Source organism: Panthera uncia, chromosome C2 (genome assembly GCF_023721935.1).
Source record: "Panthera uncia isolate 11264 chromosome C2, Puncia_PCG_1.0, whole genome shotgun sequence".
In the NCBI taxonomy this organism is placed as follows: Eukaryota; Metazoa; Chordata; class Mammalia; order Carnivora; family Felidae; genus Panthera; species Panthera uncia.
In genome coordinates, this window is record NC_064810.1 from 59,329,498 (window position 1) to 59,350,105 (window position 20,608).

General features: G+C 45.0%; 1 protein-coding gene across 2 annotated transcripts in view; it reads right to left on the reverse strand.

Annotated features, from left to right (window-relative positions):
* The window catches only part of DRD3 (dopamine receptor D3), a 33,238-nt gene extending 12,991 nt beyond the window's left edge, over nt 1–20,247 (reverse strand). For both annotated transcript variants that reach the window (XM_049629417.1, XM_049629416.1), the window contains exons 1-2: nt 19,978–20,247; nt 8,201–8,313 (exon numbers count right to left, since the gene is read on the reverse strand). In XM_049629417.1, coding sequence (XP_049485374.1) covers nt 8,201–8,313; nt 19,978–20,247 — 383 coding nt within the window. The remainder of the gene's footprint in view (nt 1–8,200; nt 8,314–19,977) is intronic.
* Nucleotides 20,248–20,608: the final 361 nt, after the last annotated feature.

Sequence of the window (20,608 nt, forward strand, 5' to 3'; positions counted from 1 at the left end):
ATCATCACCAAAGGCCTCATTTCCTAATACCATCACTTTGGAGGTTAGGATTACAACATACGAATTTGGGGGAGACATAGACATTCAGTCTACAGCAAAGGCTGTTGCATGGTTAATACACAGTTCTTTGTGTTATTGGACATCATCTTTTCTGTGGCAACTCCTCTCACACATTTCCAGCTACTTAGCAGAAACATAGTCGGTCTTATACGTTTGCTTACTATGATGTCTTCCCCATTTATCCATGCATCTCTTTCCTACCAGCTGCTTTCTGTGATAGCCACAGCCTCCTGCAGGTCTCTGCTGCCAGGTTCTAAAAGGAAATTTAATCATGTCCTCCCCATCCCTGACCCCCCAGCTGGAAACTGAGAAAGGCAGAATTTCTGCCCTGTACAATCCCCAAAGTTGAATGTAGACTGAACTTGAGAATAGGACATGATGTCACTGCTGTGATTGGATTACTAATCAATAGACTGAGTTATTTAAAAGAGAGATTATCCTGGGTGGGCCTGGCTTAATCAGCCTTAAAAGGGATTGGGCAAGTTCACTAATGAGACCAGACAACTGCCTGCCTCGGGGTTGGAGAGAGATAGCTCCCAAATGATTTGTTACTTGATGGCCAAATCATTTTATAGCCTTGGTATTCCTCATAGGTCCTTGCACAAAGCAAGTAGGAAGAAGCTGTTGATTGATTGCCTTGTGGATTCTGAAGGCCTTCCACATGAGAGGACAATTCTAATTCTAGTCAGGCTCAAGGAATCCAGTGTGCATTTCTGTGTCCATAGAGGCTTAAGTTTTCTTTGTCCTCTCAGTGTCCAGGGAACATAGAGGCCAGATTCAGGGTAGGATCCTCCTTAGCTCCCTTGTGTGTCTCAAGGAAGGGGAGAACAGCCCCTGGGCGGGAGGGGGTGGGGCACATAAGCTCCTCCTCTCTGTGCCAGCCTGCCTAAATCATCAGCCCCTGGTGCACCTGGCCTTGGAGTTCATGTGTTACATTTGCATTCCCACAAGAGCAGCTTGAGAGTCAGCTCTGAGGGCTGAGATGGAGGCAGACTCTGCAGGACTTGGCCTTGGTACCATGATATGTGACAGAAGTGGCTCCTTTCTCAAGAAGGAGAAATAGAGGTCCTTATTTAATAAGTTCAAATTAAGATCCCACCACCAACCCCAAAGGGAGGCCTGTGGGAACTCAGTTCCCCTCTTCTGATGCACAGACATTATAAATCCTGCCTGGAATCCCTAACTTGGCGATCAGGGAGCAGGCCTGTAGTACCTCGTGTTCCTCTAGGCTTCTCGCTCTCCTCAGGGCTTTGGACTCAGGGCAGTGGGCTGGGGCTTTGAGTCAAATATGTCTGGCCCTCAGCAGTGATCCCTGAGGCACCTTGGAAGAAAGACTGAGCCTTGAAAACAGCTGTTGGGAGCTGGGTAGGAGAGGTGTGACCAACTTCCTCCTCTCTAGACCAGCAGTTGGTCCGGGGGCCTTCTATTTACATAATGTCTTTTGATAAAAAAGAGCCTGGCTCTCCAGGTGGAAACAGCCCTAATTTGTACTATTTGTCAAGTTCCATGGTAGAAGTACTCCCACCTTTGCCCATTTCAAGCCACACCAAAGGTTTACTAACTGGTTCAGAAATTCTTAAAATGTTGCCCTTTCAGCTCTTGCCAGCTATTAGGAGCTGGCTCCAGGCATGCCGCTGAGCATTTTCCTAGGTATGCTTCAATGTTCAGCAACTCCTTGGAAGCTCCTGTTAATTCAAGAAGTGTGGGGAATGCTGGCTCCATTTTCTAGAGGAGGAATCAGAGACATAGAGAGGTTACGTGATGAACCCAAGGTCCCACAGCTGGTCGTGGAAGAGCCAGGTCTCCCACCGCTGAGGCCAGTGTCTCTCTGGTGTGCCTCACTTCCTCTCAAGGGCACTGTCAAGTCTCTGAGGCCTTGTGGGGAAAAGGGCTTCCTCAGGAAAGGCGGCATTCTATTCGAGAGCACGTGGGATTCCCAGAATTTCCCCCAATTAGTTTGATTCTATTAATTACGGGCAGGGGTGCGGTGGGGCAGCGCTCCTGTTAAAATACAGATTCCCAGGCCACAGGCTAATTTAATTAAGTACTTCCAGAGTGGAACCCAGAAATGTGCATTTTTAAATGCACCCCTACCTATCGTGGGGCCCATCCGGGGCTTGAACTCACGACCCTGAGATCAAGACCTGAGCTAAGATCAAGAGTCCAAGGCTTAACCGACTGGGTCACCCAGACACCCTAAATGTGCATTTTGAACAAGCAAGTGTGTCTTACAATTAGACAAGTTTGAAGTCTGCACCAAGGAAAATTTCCGTCAGAAATTCTTGTAACGGTTAAGAAGTGAGAGACGACGCTACATTTACCACTGTTATGTTACTTTTTTTTTTTTTTTGGTATTATTTTTTAAACATGATTAAACTTCTGGAATAAACGAGGCCCCCAAATTCGCCTGCAGGGTTTTCCGCCAGGAAGCCTGTTGCGGGTGACCGAGACAAAGGTGCTGTTCCGGAACTAGCCATCGGAGGGCACCATAATGCAGCGAGAACTGCCAGCGCGGCAGGGTGAGAAGTTCACCGCTCACCTGGTGGCGTTCCGGACCCCGTGGGGAGGCAGGGGGGCGGGGAAGGCTCGGCTCTGCAAGTTCTCGGAGGCCTGCGGCGGCCCAGAATTCCCACCCGGGTAGGCTGCTCCACAGCTGGTCTCCTCCCGAATCGGCCGCAGGCGACCGCCGGCAGCGAGGGCAGGGCTGGAAGTAGACGCGAGCAGTTGGCGGGCCTGGGCTGTCTCTAAGTGCGGCCGCTGCGCTCACCGAGCTGTTCCAGAGCGACTCTGCGCGCCACCTCGCTTCCTCGCCTCCTCCTGTTTGAGCGCCTAGTTCACTGGGCTCTTTCCGGCGTGGGTGGAGCACTGGCAGTGTGTAAGGTGGTTAAGTCCGTGGCGGTCGGAAACAGACGGATAAGCGTCTGAATCCCAGTTCTTCCACTTAATTGTGTGGCCATGGGCCAGAATTTGGCTTCTCCGAGATACAATTCCCTTATGTGTACATTGGGGATAATGATTCAGCCCGATAGGGCGGTTATGAACACTAAATAAGATTATCTCTGTGAAGTCTTTTAGCACAATGCCTGGTACCTATTCAACATTTAAAAAGCCCCATTATTATTATTATTATTATTGTCATAGTATTGTGCTAGCCCAAAGGATCTGTGATTATTCATATGGATGAGTTTACGGGTATCTTCCCCTTGTTCCTGGGAACATTAAAGGGAACATTATTTATCAAACAAATATATATAACACTTTCTATGTGCTAGGCAACTGTTTGAAGTGCTTTACAAATAGTAACTCATTTGATTCTTGTAATAACTGTGTTACTATGATCTCCACTAAACAGATAAGGGAACAGAGGCCCAGAGAGGGTAACTGACTGGCCGGTGGCCACATTGCTATTAGGTGGTAGGGCCAGGATTTGTAGCCAGGCAGTGGGGCCCCGGAGCTGAGGGGCCCAGAGTGTGGCTAGGTGCCTCTGCGCAGGGCAGTGTGCTCTAGAAGAAAGCGTGTGACTGGATCCTTACTCCTGCACCTACCAGCGGTGTGGTGTGAGCAGACTACACAGTCTAGCCTCAGACTGTTCACTTGTAAAGTGGGGATAATACACCTGTCTCGCTGGGGTGTTGTGACGGTTAGCAATAATGAAAAGCTTTTAGCGTGGCACACAGTACATTCTGCACAAGTGGTAGCTATTTGAGATTAGCACGGAGCAGCCAGGGCACTGAAGACATAGGAAATATGCCTCTTTTACTCCAAGTTGCAGTGGGCTGCCAGAGGCAGCATGGCCAGAAGCTTTGCTCTTGATGTCCCATCCCTACTTCCACCAGTGAAGGGGTGGCTCATTATAATAGAGTACTGGGGGGGGAGTCAGGAGGCCCCAGTTCTAGTCCCAGACTGAAGAGGCTGCGGGAGCCCCTACAAGCATGTAACATTTCTGCACAAAGGAGTTAAACTATGATGCCCCTTCTGACTCCCAGTTCTGTGACTGGGCTTTGTAGGCTCCTCACTCTGCTGAAGCTCTCAGGATCCTGGCAGAATGTGACCTCCACCTGAAGCCCCGTCCTAAGGCAGGAGGTATGTGTGGGGGGCACTGATGAAGGTGCCTCCTCAGGAAGCTGGCGTGCAGAGTGGGGGAGGAAAGAGACTGGTCTGGGTGGGAGGGCCTGAGTCTAACTCCCTGCCTGGGTTTAATGAGCCCCAGAGCTCTGTGAGGGCTGCTTTTCACCACCTTTTATTTGGTCAGACAGGGGGCTCAATAAATCTTTAGTTCTGTGGACTCCCCTCCTGAAATTGTTGAAGGAGAAAGCTTTTTGCAAATGACTGGAAAGCCCTTTGCAAATATAAAGTACTTATTTAGATGCAAACTAAAAATCCAAGGTGCCTGTGACTCATCTGGTACCTATTGTGCTTGCTGCAAAGACGCGGAGGCTTGCCTGTGTGATGGGTGCCATTTGAGAGCCACTTAAAGAACTCCCTGGTGAATGAATTTGGTTGCATTATTCCTGGGCCCCTAGCGGAGGACTCTAATTCTCACCACTCAGAACGTGTCCTCCTCCTCTGACACTTTCTCAGCCCTCTCCCAGAGTCAGTTCTGACCCAGGATGCTGTGGGAGGGGGCTGGTTCCCTGGGGAGGCAAGGAGCCAAGGAGGGGTGGCGGGGGGGGGGGGGGGGGGGGGGGGGGGGAAGTAGGGGTTTGTGCTTTTTAAAGAAGAAAAGGCAGCATTAATCCAAGCATCCAGGGCTATGCCTGAGAATCTAATGACAATAGTATTACTTGCTTTCAAAACCCCTTTTTATCATTTCCTTTTCTTTCCTATCTCTTACTACCCTGTTATTACATAGCAGGGCTTCATGGCCAAAAAATGCTGAATCCATTCGGTCAAGTTTGTCAGACTGGTGACTAGCATTGTGTGAAGACCAAAGGTCTGCATGAATGACTGCATTTTTAATGAATTGACCAGTGATTTGGCATCACATGAACAGAATTTAATGCTGTGTACTGCACACTGCCATGAAGGATGATGGAGACAGCTTTTCTAAGGCCTGTTTTCATTCCTGGAATAGAGAGGAGCCTCCATCTTGAGATTTGGTGAGGATTGGTTCATGTAGATGTACCAGCCAAGAAGAAAGCATCCTTCTCTGTTGCAGTCTAAGGCATGACTTGTTCCTCAGATTTCAGGTAGTGAGGGCAACGCCTTCTGGGAGTTGTCCCCTATGGGACAGAGCCAATTCAAGGTTTATCCTTTTGGTTGTGAAAGTGGTGAAAAGTAGAAGTGTCTGTCAAGCGTGGCTGCTGCCAGTGCAATGGTGCTCTTGTGCAGGCTAGGAAAAGGCCCCCTCTCCTGGCCGACTCAAGATTTGCAAAGAAACACTGGTTGAATTCAGTTCCCAAATGCTTGTGCAGGGCACAACCTGCACAACCTCACCTGCCAGCCCCATGCTTGTGAATGTGTGTGGATGGAGTGTGTAGGCACACTCTTAAGAGGGTGGAGAGTAGGGTCAGGAGCCAAGAGGCAAGGAGGGGGCTGCCCCAGAGCCTCTTCTAAGAAGCTCCCTGCTCTGCTCTTCACCCACTCTCTCATGTTCTTCCTGAAGGTACACATTTGTGCTATAAGCGTTGGCTACCCTCAGACAAAGACCGCTCAGTTTGGTTTAATATTCTTTGTTCAAGGTCTGTAATAGACGCAGCAGGGAGACTCACAGTGATAAGGAACTAGGACTAGTATAAGAGTTTGGGGAAGTGGAGGTGATGATATAGCAAACTAGATGCAGCCTGCTACTTATGTAAATTATATATTTAGGTACTAAATGGCCAGAAATCACACAAAAGACTTAGAAGAGTTCTGTTCTCAGAGACCTAAAAATATTATAAAATCCCCAACTATCCCTTCATTTTAAAACAGCTTTATCAAGATATAAGTCACATGCCACATAATTCGATGTGTACCATTCAATGTTTTGGGGTATATTTATAGAATTATACAACTATCTCCCTTGATTTTGAAATACATTCTTTAGTGGTGGGAGATCCAGCTGTATGGACATGTTCTTTAATTTTCCTTCTCAGGTGGATAGCCAATCAAAGGATAAAGTCAAAAGACTATCCAGTTGACTGGTTGGCCTGCAGTATCACTACAGGGAGGGGTTTTCACATCCATTCTTCGGTCACTGTTCAAGACTCCCATTTCAGCCCGTGAAAGGGAGTTTAGGGTGTTGATAGGGAGGGCACAACCCTGGGTGATGCAAATGTCCAACACAGGGAAATGAGAAGGACCTGCTTTAGATCCTCTAGCGTAGTTACAGAAAAAGCGGTATGAGAGTTCAGGGGTAACTGAATCAAGTTTGTAGAAATTGATAAGTGTGGTAGACCTTGAAGCAAGAGAGGAACTCAGGCAGGGCAACCCAGAAAGTGATGAAATTGAAAAGATAGATGGAGGCCATATTGTAGAAAACTTTGAATCCTAGGCTGTGAAGGTAGTTTTAACATTTATTCCACAGGCCAAGGAGACGCTGAAGGGTTGTGAGTAGGGTAATGGATGTTTGGACTTTACTTCTGGGGAGAGTAATTCTGAGAGTGGTGTGCAGGACCAGTCAGGAGGCTGTGGCAAAAGACTGGGGGAGAGGTCATAGGAACCTAAAATAAGCAGGCATAGTAAGAAAGGAAAGATAGGGGCAAATTGGGGGGGAAATGGCAAAAATGGAGTCTGTAAGCCTTGAGTGCTTAGATGTGGGAGATGAAGAGAGAGGAGTCGAACAAAACTGAGATTGTAAGGCAATGATGTTGCCAATAAGGGACGATCAAATTAAGATGGTTTTGGTTCTTTGATGGTTTGGCTTTTAACGTGTTGCCTTGAAGGAGCCAGTGAGGTATCTAGGTGGTAATGCGGTTTGAAACTCAGGGGAAGTATTAGGGGTGTAGCTGGCGATTTGAGGAGGCTTAGCACAAAGCCTAAGATTATGAACTTGGAGTCAGACATGAATTCAAATGTTGGCACTGCTCTGTACTAGGGGTGTGACTTTAGGCAAATTCCTTAATTCCATTCAGAAGCCTGGAAATGAAGATAATAATAGCAGCTGAGTTGTGAAGATGAAGTGAGTTAGTGCACGTCAAAACCTTAGTCCAGTATGGTAGATTCTCAGTGATTGGCAGAGTTTGTTTGGGAGTGAGTGGATGGTTTTGCTGGGAGAAAGAGTATAGGAGGGAGAAAGGATGGAAGAGGAGGGAGGTGGGAGGGGACTCAGAGAAGGGAAGGTTGGAGGCTCTTGCGTGGCAACAGAGGCTGTGGGCTGGAGAGCAAGCTCCTTTCCCCAGGGCCCCCTGTGGGCCTGGAGATGTTCATGAGAGCGATGAGCAAGTCCAAGGCCCAGGCAGGGGAAAAGGGAAAGAGGAGAGGAAACAAAAGGAGAGGAGAAGTGAGGAACAGAGGCTCCTAGGGCCAGGGCTGGGCACTCTTTGGTAGGGAAAGCGAGGCTGCTTAGGTGGGACATGCACCGAGGTGACTCACAATCACAGAAATCCACTCCACCAACCAGAAAGCAATTCTAAAAACATCACTGTTTCCTTGTTTTCCTTAAACTCCACGAAGGAAATAAATAGATCGTAGCCATAATGCCTAAAATCGCCTTTCTCCCCATACACTTCTCTCTTCTCTCCCTCCTTGCAAATACTCCCAAGCATTTCTCTCTCCTCTCTCTTTGCCTCTTTCTCCTACCTCTTCATCAAAAACAAACAACATAGTAATGGGAAATTTTTCCTCCAAAGTCTTGTCAGCTCACCTTTTTTGTCTGTGTCCTGCTCTCCCTTTTCTCCCAATTAGAAATCACAAAAACCCGAGAGGATGGTGGGAAGGCAAAACCAGAATCCTCTTTAGGGGTCTAGGAAGAAGGAAAGGCTAGGAAGGCTATAGGATAATTATTTTTCTCCTGCCATAGGGGTTTCTTCTCTTCTGCAAACATTAGTTTAAAAGAAAACGAGAGAGATGTCCTAAGTGGTAAGTTCTACTTGACAGTGACCCCAGTGTCCTCAAGTGCAAAGCCTGGGCCTCAAATATAGCAGAAGCAGCTTTCCCAGGCTGGTTTCCCACACCACCTGGCAGTCTAGACCTGGTAGAAGGGGAATCCAAGCTCTACCTGTCGATGCTGATGGCGCAGAGGTTCAGGATGCTGGCTGTACACATCATGACATCCAGGGTGACGAAAACATCACAGCAAATTCGGCTGAAAGTCCAGACTCCACCTGTTACCTGAGCATCAGAGACAAGGATGTTAGTGTTTCCCCCGACAACCCAGTCAAGTCTGTTGCCTTCCCTAGGCTAGCCTGCACGTGCTGACATGCCCTCCCTCTGGCTGGTACCATTGTTGCCAAGGGGAGTCAGACACTGAGGAGTTCCAGGCTGCTCAAGATGATCGGTCACCCAAGAAAGGACAGATTCACAGAATGTTAGAAAATTAGTGCTGGAATTAGTCCAGTGTTTCTGAAAGTGTGGTCCACAGTGGGGTGCTTCTTAAAGATACAGATTTCTGAACCCTTCCTTAGGTCTACCGAGTCAGAATCTCTGAATCTGGAGCCCATGAATTTTCATTTAAAAAATTTTTTTTAATGTTTATTTTTGAGATGGAGACAGAGCATGAGTGGGGGAGGGGCGGAGAGAGAGGGAGACACAGAATCTGAAACAGGCTCCAGGCTGTGAGCAAGCGGTCAGCACAGAGCCTGATGTGGGGCTCGAACCCACGAACCGTGAGATCATGACCTGAGCCGAAGTCGGACACTCAACCGACTGAGCCACCCAGGCACCCCCATGAATTTTCATTTTTAAATACTCCCTCTGGCCCTCTCCCCCACTCCCTCCAAATACACCAAGATTTGAGAATTACTGATCTAGTTCAAACTCAGGAGGCAACTAAAGCTCCTCGTGGTTAAGTGGTATGCCCATAGATGCCCAGCTAGTAGTGAGAAGAGCTTGGGTGATAGCCAGATGTGTGCATTGTGCCAAGACTGCCTTTCTGAAGCCCTCCTCACAGTGGAGAGCTTACCATGTACCCAGGAAACAGGCTGGGAACACGTTTTTCATGACACTTACCTCTAAAATGAAAAATCTGTCTGGCTTCTGGTTTTAAAGCTTGGAAGCATTCTAGAACAATATCTGTAAGAACCTGTGTGAAGTAAGTCTGTGCCAATGTACCTGGCTTGGATGCCCTGGTTTCAGTCACCAGGAGGTGGGGGAACAATGGGTCCAGGGCATCAGAAAGGGGTGCTGATTCTATGACTCACAGCGCCAGTGAGGATGGTCCTGGCCTCACGCATTTACATGTGTGTTCTAAGCTCCCAAGCTTCCTCCTGGTCATGCTTACAGAGTGCCAGGAACTTAGGTATTTTAATTGGTATCTTAGCACATTTCTATTTTATTTTAAAACTTTTTACATAAGCGAATCAAACCAGACATGTTCAGGGAGACTGTTACTTTCACAGTGCCCATAAACTCCATTCTTGGGCCCTGAGGCATTTGTGCCTCTGCCTTTGGGGACCATGCTTCTCAAGGGGAAACCTGTGAAGCTTTGTGCCCCTGGCTGTAGCTGGGTGCTCATGATATCCCTTCTGGGCAGGCCCAGTGGCTCTCTAAGAGAAAGGGGATTGAAAAACAGGTACACTAACCTCTGAAGTAGCTTCTCAAGGGAAAAAACAGGTATTGTCCAAATGAGAGTGTGTGAAGATGGTGTTGTTCCTCTGGTTAGTTTTTCTCATCCAAGATTCATGTTATGTGGCCAAGTCACTTTACTGTTCATTTCTGATTTATTCCACTAAAGAAAGGTTGTGAAAGTCTCTCTTCCCTAATCACTTCTTTCCCCTTAGATTTATTTCTTTTCAGCACCCGATGTTAGCCCTGTATTTGGTCTTCTCCAGACTCTATTTTGAGAAGCCTTCACCAAGGATATTTTGTTTAAAAGCAACAATGAAAAGTTCAAACTAGTGATGAAGTCGTTATTTTTGTTCATTAGGTTGTGGATTTACTTTCTTATAGTTCAGCCATTTGGCCCTATATAAATAAGGCCTACTATGAATTTATAGGAATTCTGAGAATGAGAAACTCATCAAAAGGGAGCTGTATAGTCATAATAACACAATGATTTAAGGGAGCCAGGAGAATAAAGGATGGTTTTCTCAGTACACTGGATGGTTGTATACTGTAAAAGCTTCTTGCAGAAGTTGCATTTTGTATACTAAGTCTCATTTTAACATAAGTCTACTATGCAATTTATGTCTTAAATTGGGTAAAGCCTACTTTTTGTTTTGCAAAATTGTGAATGCCTGTGTCTGTGAGTTGGGGGTGAAAATGTAGGTGAGAGAGGATAGTTAGAATAATAGCAAACTCCAGTGCTTGCTGGGTATTCGTTCATTTGTTCATTCATTCATTCATGAAGCAAGTAGTTGTGAGGCCCCTTAGTTCGTAGAAGGAGGATTTGCTTTGTGTTTTAAGAGGTCTTAAAAATGTACTTCAGGCCTTGTCCTTGAAGAACTTATGTGATAACTGAGGAGCAAGGCATTCTTAAATAAAATGACTAGAGATCATTATGAGATCCTAACATTGTTAATACAATCTAACATTTATTGAGAACTTACTCTGCACGAGTCACTGACCAACATGACCCATTCTGGGAATGTCTATACCTTTGAAGCTTTAGATTCTGAAAACTGAATTTGTTCTTTACTGTATGTGCCCTTAAAGCTTTTGGGGGACAAATGGTATGCTTACTTGATAGGAAATTGAATTACTGTTCCTTAATTCTGTAGGAGCAGGGACTATTCTGAAAGAGTCAGTGGTCTCTGACATAACCTGTATTAGTACAAATAGCTAACATTTCTTGAATGCTTACTAAGTCTTGATTCTGCAAAGCACTCTACATACATGGCCTCTATTGCCACTTGTAATCCTATGAGAGACTGCTACTGTTTTTACCACAGAGAAAGGGACGAAAGCTGGGAGAGGGTCAGCACTTCCCCCAGGGTGGCACAGCTAGCAGAGGCAGACAGGGCATTGGGATGGAGGTCATTGCCTGCCCTGCTATATGGGGGTAGTGAAAGCACACACCTGGCAGGATTTTTGGTACCCTGCTTCTTTAGCCCCTGGAGGCCAAAGCCCTCAAGGTCTCCCCTGGCTTCCCCTGTGCCACCCTGTTCTGGTTTCCTCTCTCTTTTTTTCAAATCTTTATTTATTTTATTTTTTATTTTTTTTTGAGAGAGAGAGAGAGAGAGAGAGAGAGAGAGACAGACAGAGGGCAAGCGGGGGAGGGGCAAAGAGAGGGAGACACAGAATCTGAAGTAGCCTCCAGGCTCTGAGCTGTCAGCACAGAGCCCGACACAGGGCTCAAACTCACAAACTGTGAGATCATGACCTGAGCTGAAGTCGGACGCTTCACCGACTGAGCCACCCAGTCGCCCCTACTTTCCTCTTTTCCTGTCCCCACTTCTACCATCAAATTTCCCATTCTCCTTGATCTCAACTAAGTGTCAAAAGGAAAAAAAAAGTCTGATCAGCTGATTGAAGTAACTCCCACTAAGGTACCATCACTTAGCCTTTCCTGGAGCTTACTCCTGAAAAAGAATCTCTAACTGGTGGGCTATGTAATGGAAATCCTTTTTTTTTTCTTTACTGGAGTCCTCCACACCAAGTAAATACTAATAAGCAATCAATAGAGCTGCAAAGGACCAAGCACATGGTTAAGTAACTCTCACACGTGAATCTCATAGCAACTCAATGAGGTAAATATTATTTCCAGGTTAAAGGTAAAGAAGTGGAGACTGAGAATGGCCAAGTGATTTGCCTAAGGACGCATAGCTAGTAAAAGCAGCTGGCGTTACAAACCCTGAATATTAACGATTACTGTATTTTGCCTCTCACAGGTTAGCACCTTGGCGCACACCTTCTGGGAGGTCTACAGGTCCACCGCGTTCTACCACCTGGGAGGGAGAAGAGCTGGTCCTGGCCCATCCATCCACCACACAGCCGATAGCAACTGAGTGTCTGATACTTCGCTCCGGTGAGCATATTCAAGTGAGTGGAGCCTGTGTTTGCCCCCAGGGCCTCAGACCGTAGTGTGCACATGTTCGGGGGAGTCACGTATGAATGGGTCCGGGGGTGAGCTGAGGGCCCATGAGGGAGACACGCAGGAAATAACTAGGATACAATGTGAAAAGTGCTCATGGGGACATAAGGACAAAGTGTGGGGAGAACATAAAAGGTAAGGTGAGCTTGGAAATTGAAGGAGAAAAAAAAAAAGCAAAACCAAAATCTGATCGATTTAAGGCTCTGTAGAGACATGATTCTACCTTTCTCCTAAATTCTAATGAATAACTCACTCCAGAATTGTGCAGTGGCCAGGTGGTGTTACTCTCACTTGCTAATGAATATAAGTAACTCCCTTTGGCGATACAGAAGGTGGGAGTAAGCAAGGCAGCGTCTTCAGGTACTGAAATTGGCTATTGATTTCCAACAGACACAGCCTGAGGCAGCATTTCCCAAATTTACTGATTAGAAGACAGCATTCCCCAAATCACCTGAGGCTCTTGTTAAACAAAATGATTCTCAGGCCCCACTCGGAATAATAAGTCCCTCCAGTGAATCTTACTGCCTGGGAGGTTTGGGAAACGCTGGTTTGGGGATGCGGGGGTGGGGGTGGAGGGCAAGACACTGTCTTCAGAACCGGTCATCCCTAAAGCACAGCTTCTTGAACATTCGGTGCCCCATGGATCCCTTTGGTCTCATGGTTCCCTTTCCAGAAGAATATTTTCAAGTGCATACAATAAAATACAGTGGATCACAAAGAATATCAATTATACTGAAATACAGTTACCAAAGTATTTTAATGTATGTGCTTCTTTAATAATGCATTAAATCACAAGACCCAGTGGCAGGCAGGTCCAAAATGCCTGTAATTTCAAAGTACTGGTGAGTGTAAATGGTATTTCAAAGTGTCTGCAACAACTGTAATGCGATTTGAAAATGTAAATATCTGTGATTTCTACTGGTGACACTAAAGATTTTTTCTGCTGTGGGTTGATGCCTACATTCATAATTGAAGAAAATACTAAATGTCAGTCTAGTGAAAATAAAGGAGTAATTTTATTTACATCCAAGTTGATGGCCTCCCCTGATTAAGAGTGCTTGCTCTAAGGGATGGATTTTTAGTTGTTTGGGAGATGTCCAAGAGGCAAACATGGAACTACTTCTCTAGCCTCTTCATTCCATTTTTGTTTGCCACATTTGGAATCTTTTGGGGGGGGGCAGGGGGATTGCTGTGGGGAAAGATAGGGGATTCAATGATCTGAATCCCAATTTCCTCATCTGTGAAATGGGGGGTTTTACAGATTAGTGGTTCCTAAATGTTATATGGTAGCAGATGGCCAGCTGCCTGCACAGATTACTCAGGCTAGGAGTAGGGCTGGGGCAGGGGGTGCTGGTACAGTTACTACAGACTTCCAGGGCCACCCCTGGACATTCTGGTTTGGGAGATCTTGAGTAGGTCCAACAGTCTGTATTTTGAACAAGCAGCTCCCTATAATAAAGGTTTAGCTCAGAACTGCTCAAAGTTTAGACGTGTAAGACTCGTGGAGAACCCATTTAAAATGCTGACTCTCCTTGGGACACCTGGGTGGCTCAGTCGGTTAAGTATCCGACTTTGGCTCAGGTCATGATCTCAAGGTTCCTGAGCTGGAGCTCCATGTGGGGCTCTGTGCAGATAGTGTGGAGCCTGCTTGGGATTCTCTCTCTCCCCTTCTCTCTCTGCCCCTCCCCCATACATGCATGCTCTCTTTCTCTCTCTCACAATAAACAAACAAACAAATAAAGAAATAAAAGCAGAGATAAAAAAGAGAATATATAAATAAAATAAATAAATAAAATACAGACTCTCCTTTATTTCTAACAATCAACATCATTATAAGGGCCAGAGGCTCCTTTCCCAAAACCCGGTAGCTCTTTCTCATCATCACTATCTGACCTTGATGACTCCCTGGGGTGAGTTTCCTTGCCTGAACCCCACCCTGCTCTTTTTTTGCTAGGTCTGCATTACTTAACTCTCACATCTTTTCTCCTGTCCACCCTGGGACCCAAGTATTCTGAGTTTAGTATTCTAAATGTTCCTCTGGCTGCTTACGTTGTCTTTCTGGCCTGATATAAGTGTATTACACATTACAAAAGGCGGTTAACCGAGTGGAACAAAATGGGATGTTTGTGCTTGGAGAGGGAGCTCCACACAGACTGCAGCTTCTAAAGCAGGAAATTAAAACCTTGAGAGGGAATCAGAGATAGAACTATTTGTTATGGCACAGAAAAGAGTTTTCGAGAAAATGCTGCAAACTGAATTAATGAGACAGCCAGGCCAACGCCCTCTAAAATAGAACCTGCTTTGAGATCACCTGCATGATTTTTATCCTGAACTTCCCTGCTAGGCCTGAGGACAAAGAACACTGAAGAAGGCCTCTGCTAGCCCCCCTGCCGAAGCCTAGGCTCCTGTGAGCCTTAGTGATGAGAATGGTATCAGTGAAAGCCACTGTAGTGCATACTAGTTGGTTGTTCTCTGGAAAGAACACATCATCTATGCTAAACCGACTCTTCTATCCAGTGATGAGTTCAGAGAAAATCATGTGCCAGAAGCCAGTTCAATCAAAGTACACCTTGACACTTCTACTTGGAATTCTGAGACACAGATTTCCTCTCTTGGTGGAGTGGTATGGGGTACACATGTAAGGCCTATCGCTTACCCTGTGCCTGTGGATAAGGCCAATACATAAAACAGAGCTGAGAGAATTGTGGGGAAATGGAGCTGGAGCCCTGTTCAAACTGTGCCTATAGCCCACCCTACCACAGGACTTTTAAAGTTCCTGGTATGAGAGCCAATGCATTCTGTTTATTGGCTTAAACAGTCAATTGGAATTAAGTTTTCTTTTACTTACAACTAAAAGTATCTTCCCCTCCCCCCCACCCTTTTTAATTTAAATTTTAGTTAACAGTGCAGTATTGGTTTCAGGAGTAGAATTCAGTGATTCATCACTTATATACAACTCCCAGTACTCATCACAAGTGCCGTCCTTAGTACCCATCATCTAGCCCATCCCTCACCCACCTTCCCTATAGCAACCCTCAGTTTTTTCTCAGTCATTAATGGTCTCTTGGTTTGTTTCCCTCTCTTCTCTTCCTTACCCCCTTCCCATATGTTCATTTGTTTTGTTTCTTAAATTCCACATATAAGTAAAATCATGTGGCATTTGTCTTTCTCTGACCTATTTTGCTTAGCATGATACACCCTAGCTCCATCCACATCATTGTAAATGGCAAGATTTCATTCTTTTTGATGGCTGAGTAATATTCCTTGTAAACATATACCACATCTTCTTTATCCATTCGTCAGTTGATGGACATTTGGGCTCTCTCCATAGTTTGGCTATTGTTGACAATGCTGCTATCAACATTGGGGTGCATACACCCCTTCAAATCTGTATTTTTGTATCCTTTGAGTAAATACTTAGTAGTGCAATTGCTGGGTTATAAGGTAGTTCTGTTTTTAGTCTCTTGAAAAAGTGTCTTAACTGAGATATTTATAGCTCATACTTCTTAGTTATCAAAGTGCTTTCTCAGTTGATGACAGTTAAGCCTATCATGAAGCCTGTGACATAGGGGAAGTATAGCTGTCACCTCCATTTGATTCACTTAATTCCATGTCCTCTGACTCCCAGTTCTGAGTCTTTCCGTAGAATAATCCTACGCTGGAATGACATTCATCCCAGTGAATTTCACCAGAAGTGCAATGTTATGGGACATTTTATTTGCCTATCTCACAGCAATTCCTCCCACCGCATCTTCTTTTTAAATAAAACCCACATTTTCACTTTCTTTTCTATCCTCCCTTGTATCCTTCCCTTATGATCGAGCTTTGGCTAATTAAACTTAAGTGAAGTCCTTTAGGAGATGCTTTGAGGCACTCCAGGGAAAGGGCTTCTTTCTTTCTCTCTTCTTTTTTCCTTCCTCCCTTCTGTTCACTTCCCTTCCCTTCCATTCCCTTTCTTTAAAAAAAAAAAAAATTACAGTTTATTTACTATTGAGAGACTGAGAGAGACAGAGCATGAACCTGGGAGGGGCAGAGACAGGAGGAGACACAGAATCCGAAGCAGGCTCCAGGCTCTGAGCTGTCAGCACAGAGCCCAACACAGGGCTCAAACTCACAAACCGCAAGGTCATGATCTGAGCCGAAGTCAGGCGCTTAACCGACTGAGCCACCCAGGCACCCCTCGTTCCCTTTATTTCTTTTTCTACTGTCCCCACCCATCCTATCTATCTATCTATCTATCTAGTTTTAAATTTACATCCAAATTAGTTAGCATATACCCACCCATCCTATTTTTGAATATGGCCATGATGCTGAGAGTTATGGCAGCCATCCTATGAGTAGCATGAGGCACTAAGCCAGTTTGCCAAGGATGGAAGAGATTGGTCCTTGATGACACCATGGTGCAACTGAATCAACACAAACAATTGCCTTCCTCCAGAATTCTGGTTGTGTGAGAAAAGTAACTCCTATTTGTTTAGGCCACAGTTAGTCATATTTTCCAATATTTATAGCCATACATACTGGAGCTGGCAAAATTTGGCAATTTTCCTTTGAAAGAACGTATCTGGCTGGTATGAGCCAAAATTTCCTTCAAAGAATATGGATGTATTCAAGTCAAAGCACAGGAAGCTATGAATTTGGCAGCTAGTTTGGCCACCACATGGTGTTCTTCTCATTCCTGTGCTCTCCTCTTGGGTGCCCTCATGTCTACAGCAGTCTCTGTGCTATGGTCAACATTGCATCCTTTCCTCTTTCTAAGGGAGCTCTTAGGTATGATCATGTAATTACTCGACCAGCTGCTCAAATCGTATGACCATTAGGACAAGTTAGTGAGAATAATGCTTTGCTCTTCTCTGAGACCCAGGGACTTATATAGTTACAGTCCCTTTAAGGACTCAAAGTACTCTTTTCTCTCCTTAAGGTTCCCTGTCTACTTTTGAAGTCCACAGAAAGCAGGCAGGTATTTAAGATGAGGAAAAGTATATACTGTGGTTGGTTAGGGAGACCTGGTCCTTTGGATTAGAACCATCTAATATCTTAACTGGCTGTCTGTTAATTATGGCTGCTTTAACTCATGTTGTCTTTTATTGAGAGAGACTCTTAGTGGACTGTTGGCCACATTGGTACAGAAATATTAAGTTGCATTGACTAGAGTTTTAAAGAAAGTGTGTAAGACAAAAAAGAGGTCCCAAAGCCCATTTCCCAGTGGAGAGATGTCTCTCAAATTTTCCCTATAAGATTGTAGGCTTATTTGACCATGATTTTGATTACTGAATACTTGCCCCAAAGAACCTGTTGGACAGAATGCCTATGGGTTTTTATGAGAGGGAACCAAGAGCTCCACCAGAGCTCATCTCAGGAGGGAAAACTCATAATTTCCCAGGGTGCCTGGGTGGCTCAGTTGGTTAAGCATCTGACTTCAGCTCAGGTCAAAGTCTCATGGTTTGTTCATGAATTCAAGCCCCGCATCTGACAGTGCAGAGCCTGCTTCTGATCCTCTGCCTCCCTCTCTCTCGGCCCTTCCCGTGCTGGTGCTCTCTCTCTCTCAAAGAATAAATAAACATTAAAAAAAAAAAAAAACACCCTCATAGACCTAACCTACAGAAAGTCCAGTAAACCTCTGGCAAGATTTCCTGCTGGCTCTCTGTGGGCTCAGTTAGTCTTCTACACTCAGCAGTAGAAGGGAGACATCATCAATTTTGGCAGGTGTGGCTAGCAGGAGATGGCATGGGTGTCTAGTGTGGAAAAATCACAATGTCCATATCCTACACTGGTATCTACAGAGATTTTCCAATATGGTCTATCCAGAGTCTTGGAAGCAACCACAAATGGACAGTTGACGAGTGACCCTGAATGGCTTTGTTATAGACACCAGAAGACTGGTTTTATTTCAGAGGCAATTAAGGTGTTCATTGTCATGGAGGTCCTCATCTTGACCTGTCTGACTGAAAGACTTAAGAATCTTTGTAATGTATACTGAGAAACACTCTGAGGTGTGGGATGGTGGTGTGTCCATATTATTTATTATGAATCACTAAATAATCCATACTGGTTTGTAGCACCTAAAGTCTGCCTTACTCTTGAACAGAAATATCATATGTGTCTAACTTCTTTTCAGTATCACTATTGTTAGATGTAAAAAAAAACCCAAAAAACAATTCATTGTAACAATAGATATAGCTGAATATGGTACAAGCAGGAATTGCCCATATAATGCATACATTACAGAAAGGATGCATTTAATCATTCATATATCAAATATTTATTTAGCACATATTATGTGCCAGGTAGTACGTTTGGGCTACAGGAGAAAAAGAACAAAGATATAGCTTCTGACTTCAAGGTTGCTTCAGTCATTTTGGGTTGACAGAAAAGTCAAGATAATTATAAGATCTTTTGCCATCAGGATTATCCTAACTGGGAGAAATTAGTGCTTATTTTTTTGAAGTCTTCCCTCAGCCTTTACCTCTGCCCCAATAAGCCTAGATGTTTTTCTGCTTTTCCTTTACTTTTCTATTTTCTTGATTTCTTTCTTTTATGTTTCCCCTTTGAGATCATAAGTCTAATTTTAGTTCCCAGTCATTCTTTAATAGGGGTACCAGCCTAGGCAGTCTGTGGTTGAGGTTTTTACTCTCCTGTGATATGTCATACTTAATTAACTGTCACCTTCACTATTAATATTAACCGAGATATTAATTTGATGAATTTTAATTTCTCTTAATCATAGCATCATTTTGATCCTTCATTGGATACCTCTTTAAAATGATACATGATACACGGTGCAGGAGAGACATATTTATAGTACATTAAAGTGTTTTTTTTTTAAACTCTTCAGTAATTGCATGTTTTCCTGGTAAGAATATCTGTTTCTTGAACAGGTGTACTGTGATTCCTTTGTTAGCAAATGGATGTTTTGTCTTGATCACCTCCTGACTCTGTTTTGCACTTTCAAATGAAAATACTTTCAAATTTAAGAACTGTTTCTCTCCAGAAGAATTCTCCAGGGTTTGCTGCATTATCTGACTGGTAAGGGCTCTGTACTATTAATGGAGGCATCAAAAATATAAATGTGAAGGTTGGGTCTATTTGGTAGCAGAGTCTGTGGAGAGCTGGTACCCAGGAGGAAAGAACTGAGTCCGAGGGCAACTAAACCATCAAAAGAAGTCTGATCTATTTGCAGACTGTTTTTTTCTCTTTTTTCCCCTCATTCATTAAAACATTCTTTCTGGTTTTTCTGTGATTCCTTCTGAGTCCCCCTGCACCCTCACTGTTGTCTCAGGTCCTTTCTGCACATCCCCAGCCCTCTATATATTGAAACACTGATGCAGACACCCATGGACTGCCTCCCCCAAGCCCCCACATCTTTGCAATGTGATTGGCAAAGAGAATAAACCTGATTAATTTTTTTAAGTAGGCTCCAAGTGCAGCGTGGAATGTGATGTGGGGATTGAACTTATGACCCTGAGATCAGGGGTCACATGCTCAACTGACTGAGCCACCCAGGCACCCTGGACCTGATGCATTTTTAGGATGAGTCTCCTCACTCAAGTCCAGTCACCTGGTTTTTGGAGACCCAGGAACACAATCAATTCCCAGCTCCTTGGTTCTGATATGGGCAAGTGAGGCTGGATAATGACAGCTCTCAGGCCTTCAGTTTCCTTATGAAAGGGAGAATGAGAGGGGCTCTCCTTCCTTCCCAGTCCCTGGATCATGGCAGGGAGCATTTTGAACCCGGAAGGCCAGTACTCAGGGAAGACAAAGACAAGTACAGTCACACAGGCAGCCTGCACTTGGGGCTTACTCACCTCCAGGTACACCACCCAGGGCATCACCAAGGTGGCCACCAGCAGGTCCGCCACGGCCAGGCTCACCACCAGGTAGTTGGTGGTGGTTTGCAAAGCCCGTTCCCTCAGCACTGCCACACATACCAGACCATTGCCGAAGACGATGGCCAGGATGAGCACGCAGTAGGAGAGGGCATAGTAGGCATGTGGGCGGGCTTGGCTGGCCCCCGTGGAGTTCTCTGCTCCACAGGTGGAGTTGATGTGGCCACTCAGCTGGCTTAGAAGCGCCATAGCCCAATGGGAGAAGAGTGACCCCAATGGGTTTCCTGGGAGGAGACAGAAAACAATGTCTATAAAATTGGATACTTTGGAGCTTTTTTATTTATTGCTTTAACAAATAATTATTGAGCACTTTCTATATGCCTGGTAGTGTTTTAAGCACTGGAAATACAGCAATGAACAAAAGGGATACATATTCTTGCCCTCATGTAGCCCCCATTCTGGAGGAAAATACAGTAAGAAATAAGATAAATAAAGGATGTAGTATGTTCGATAGTGATATGCATTTTGGAGAAGGATAGATCAGAGAAGGAGGTAAGGAGATGGGGAGAATTGTGTGTGTGTGTGTGTGTGTGTGTGTGTGTGTGTGTGT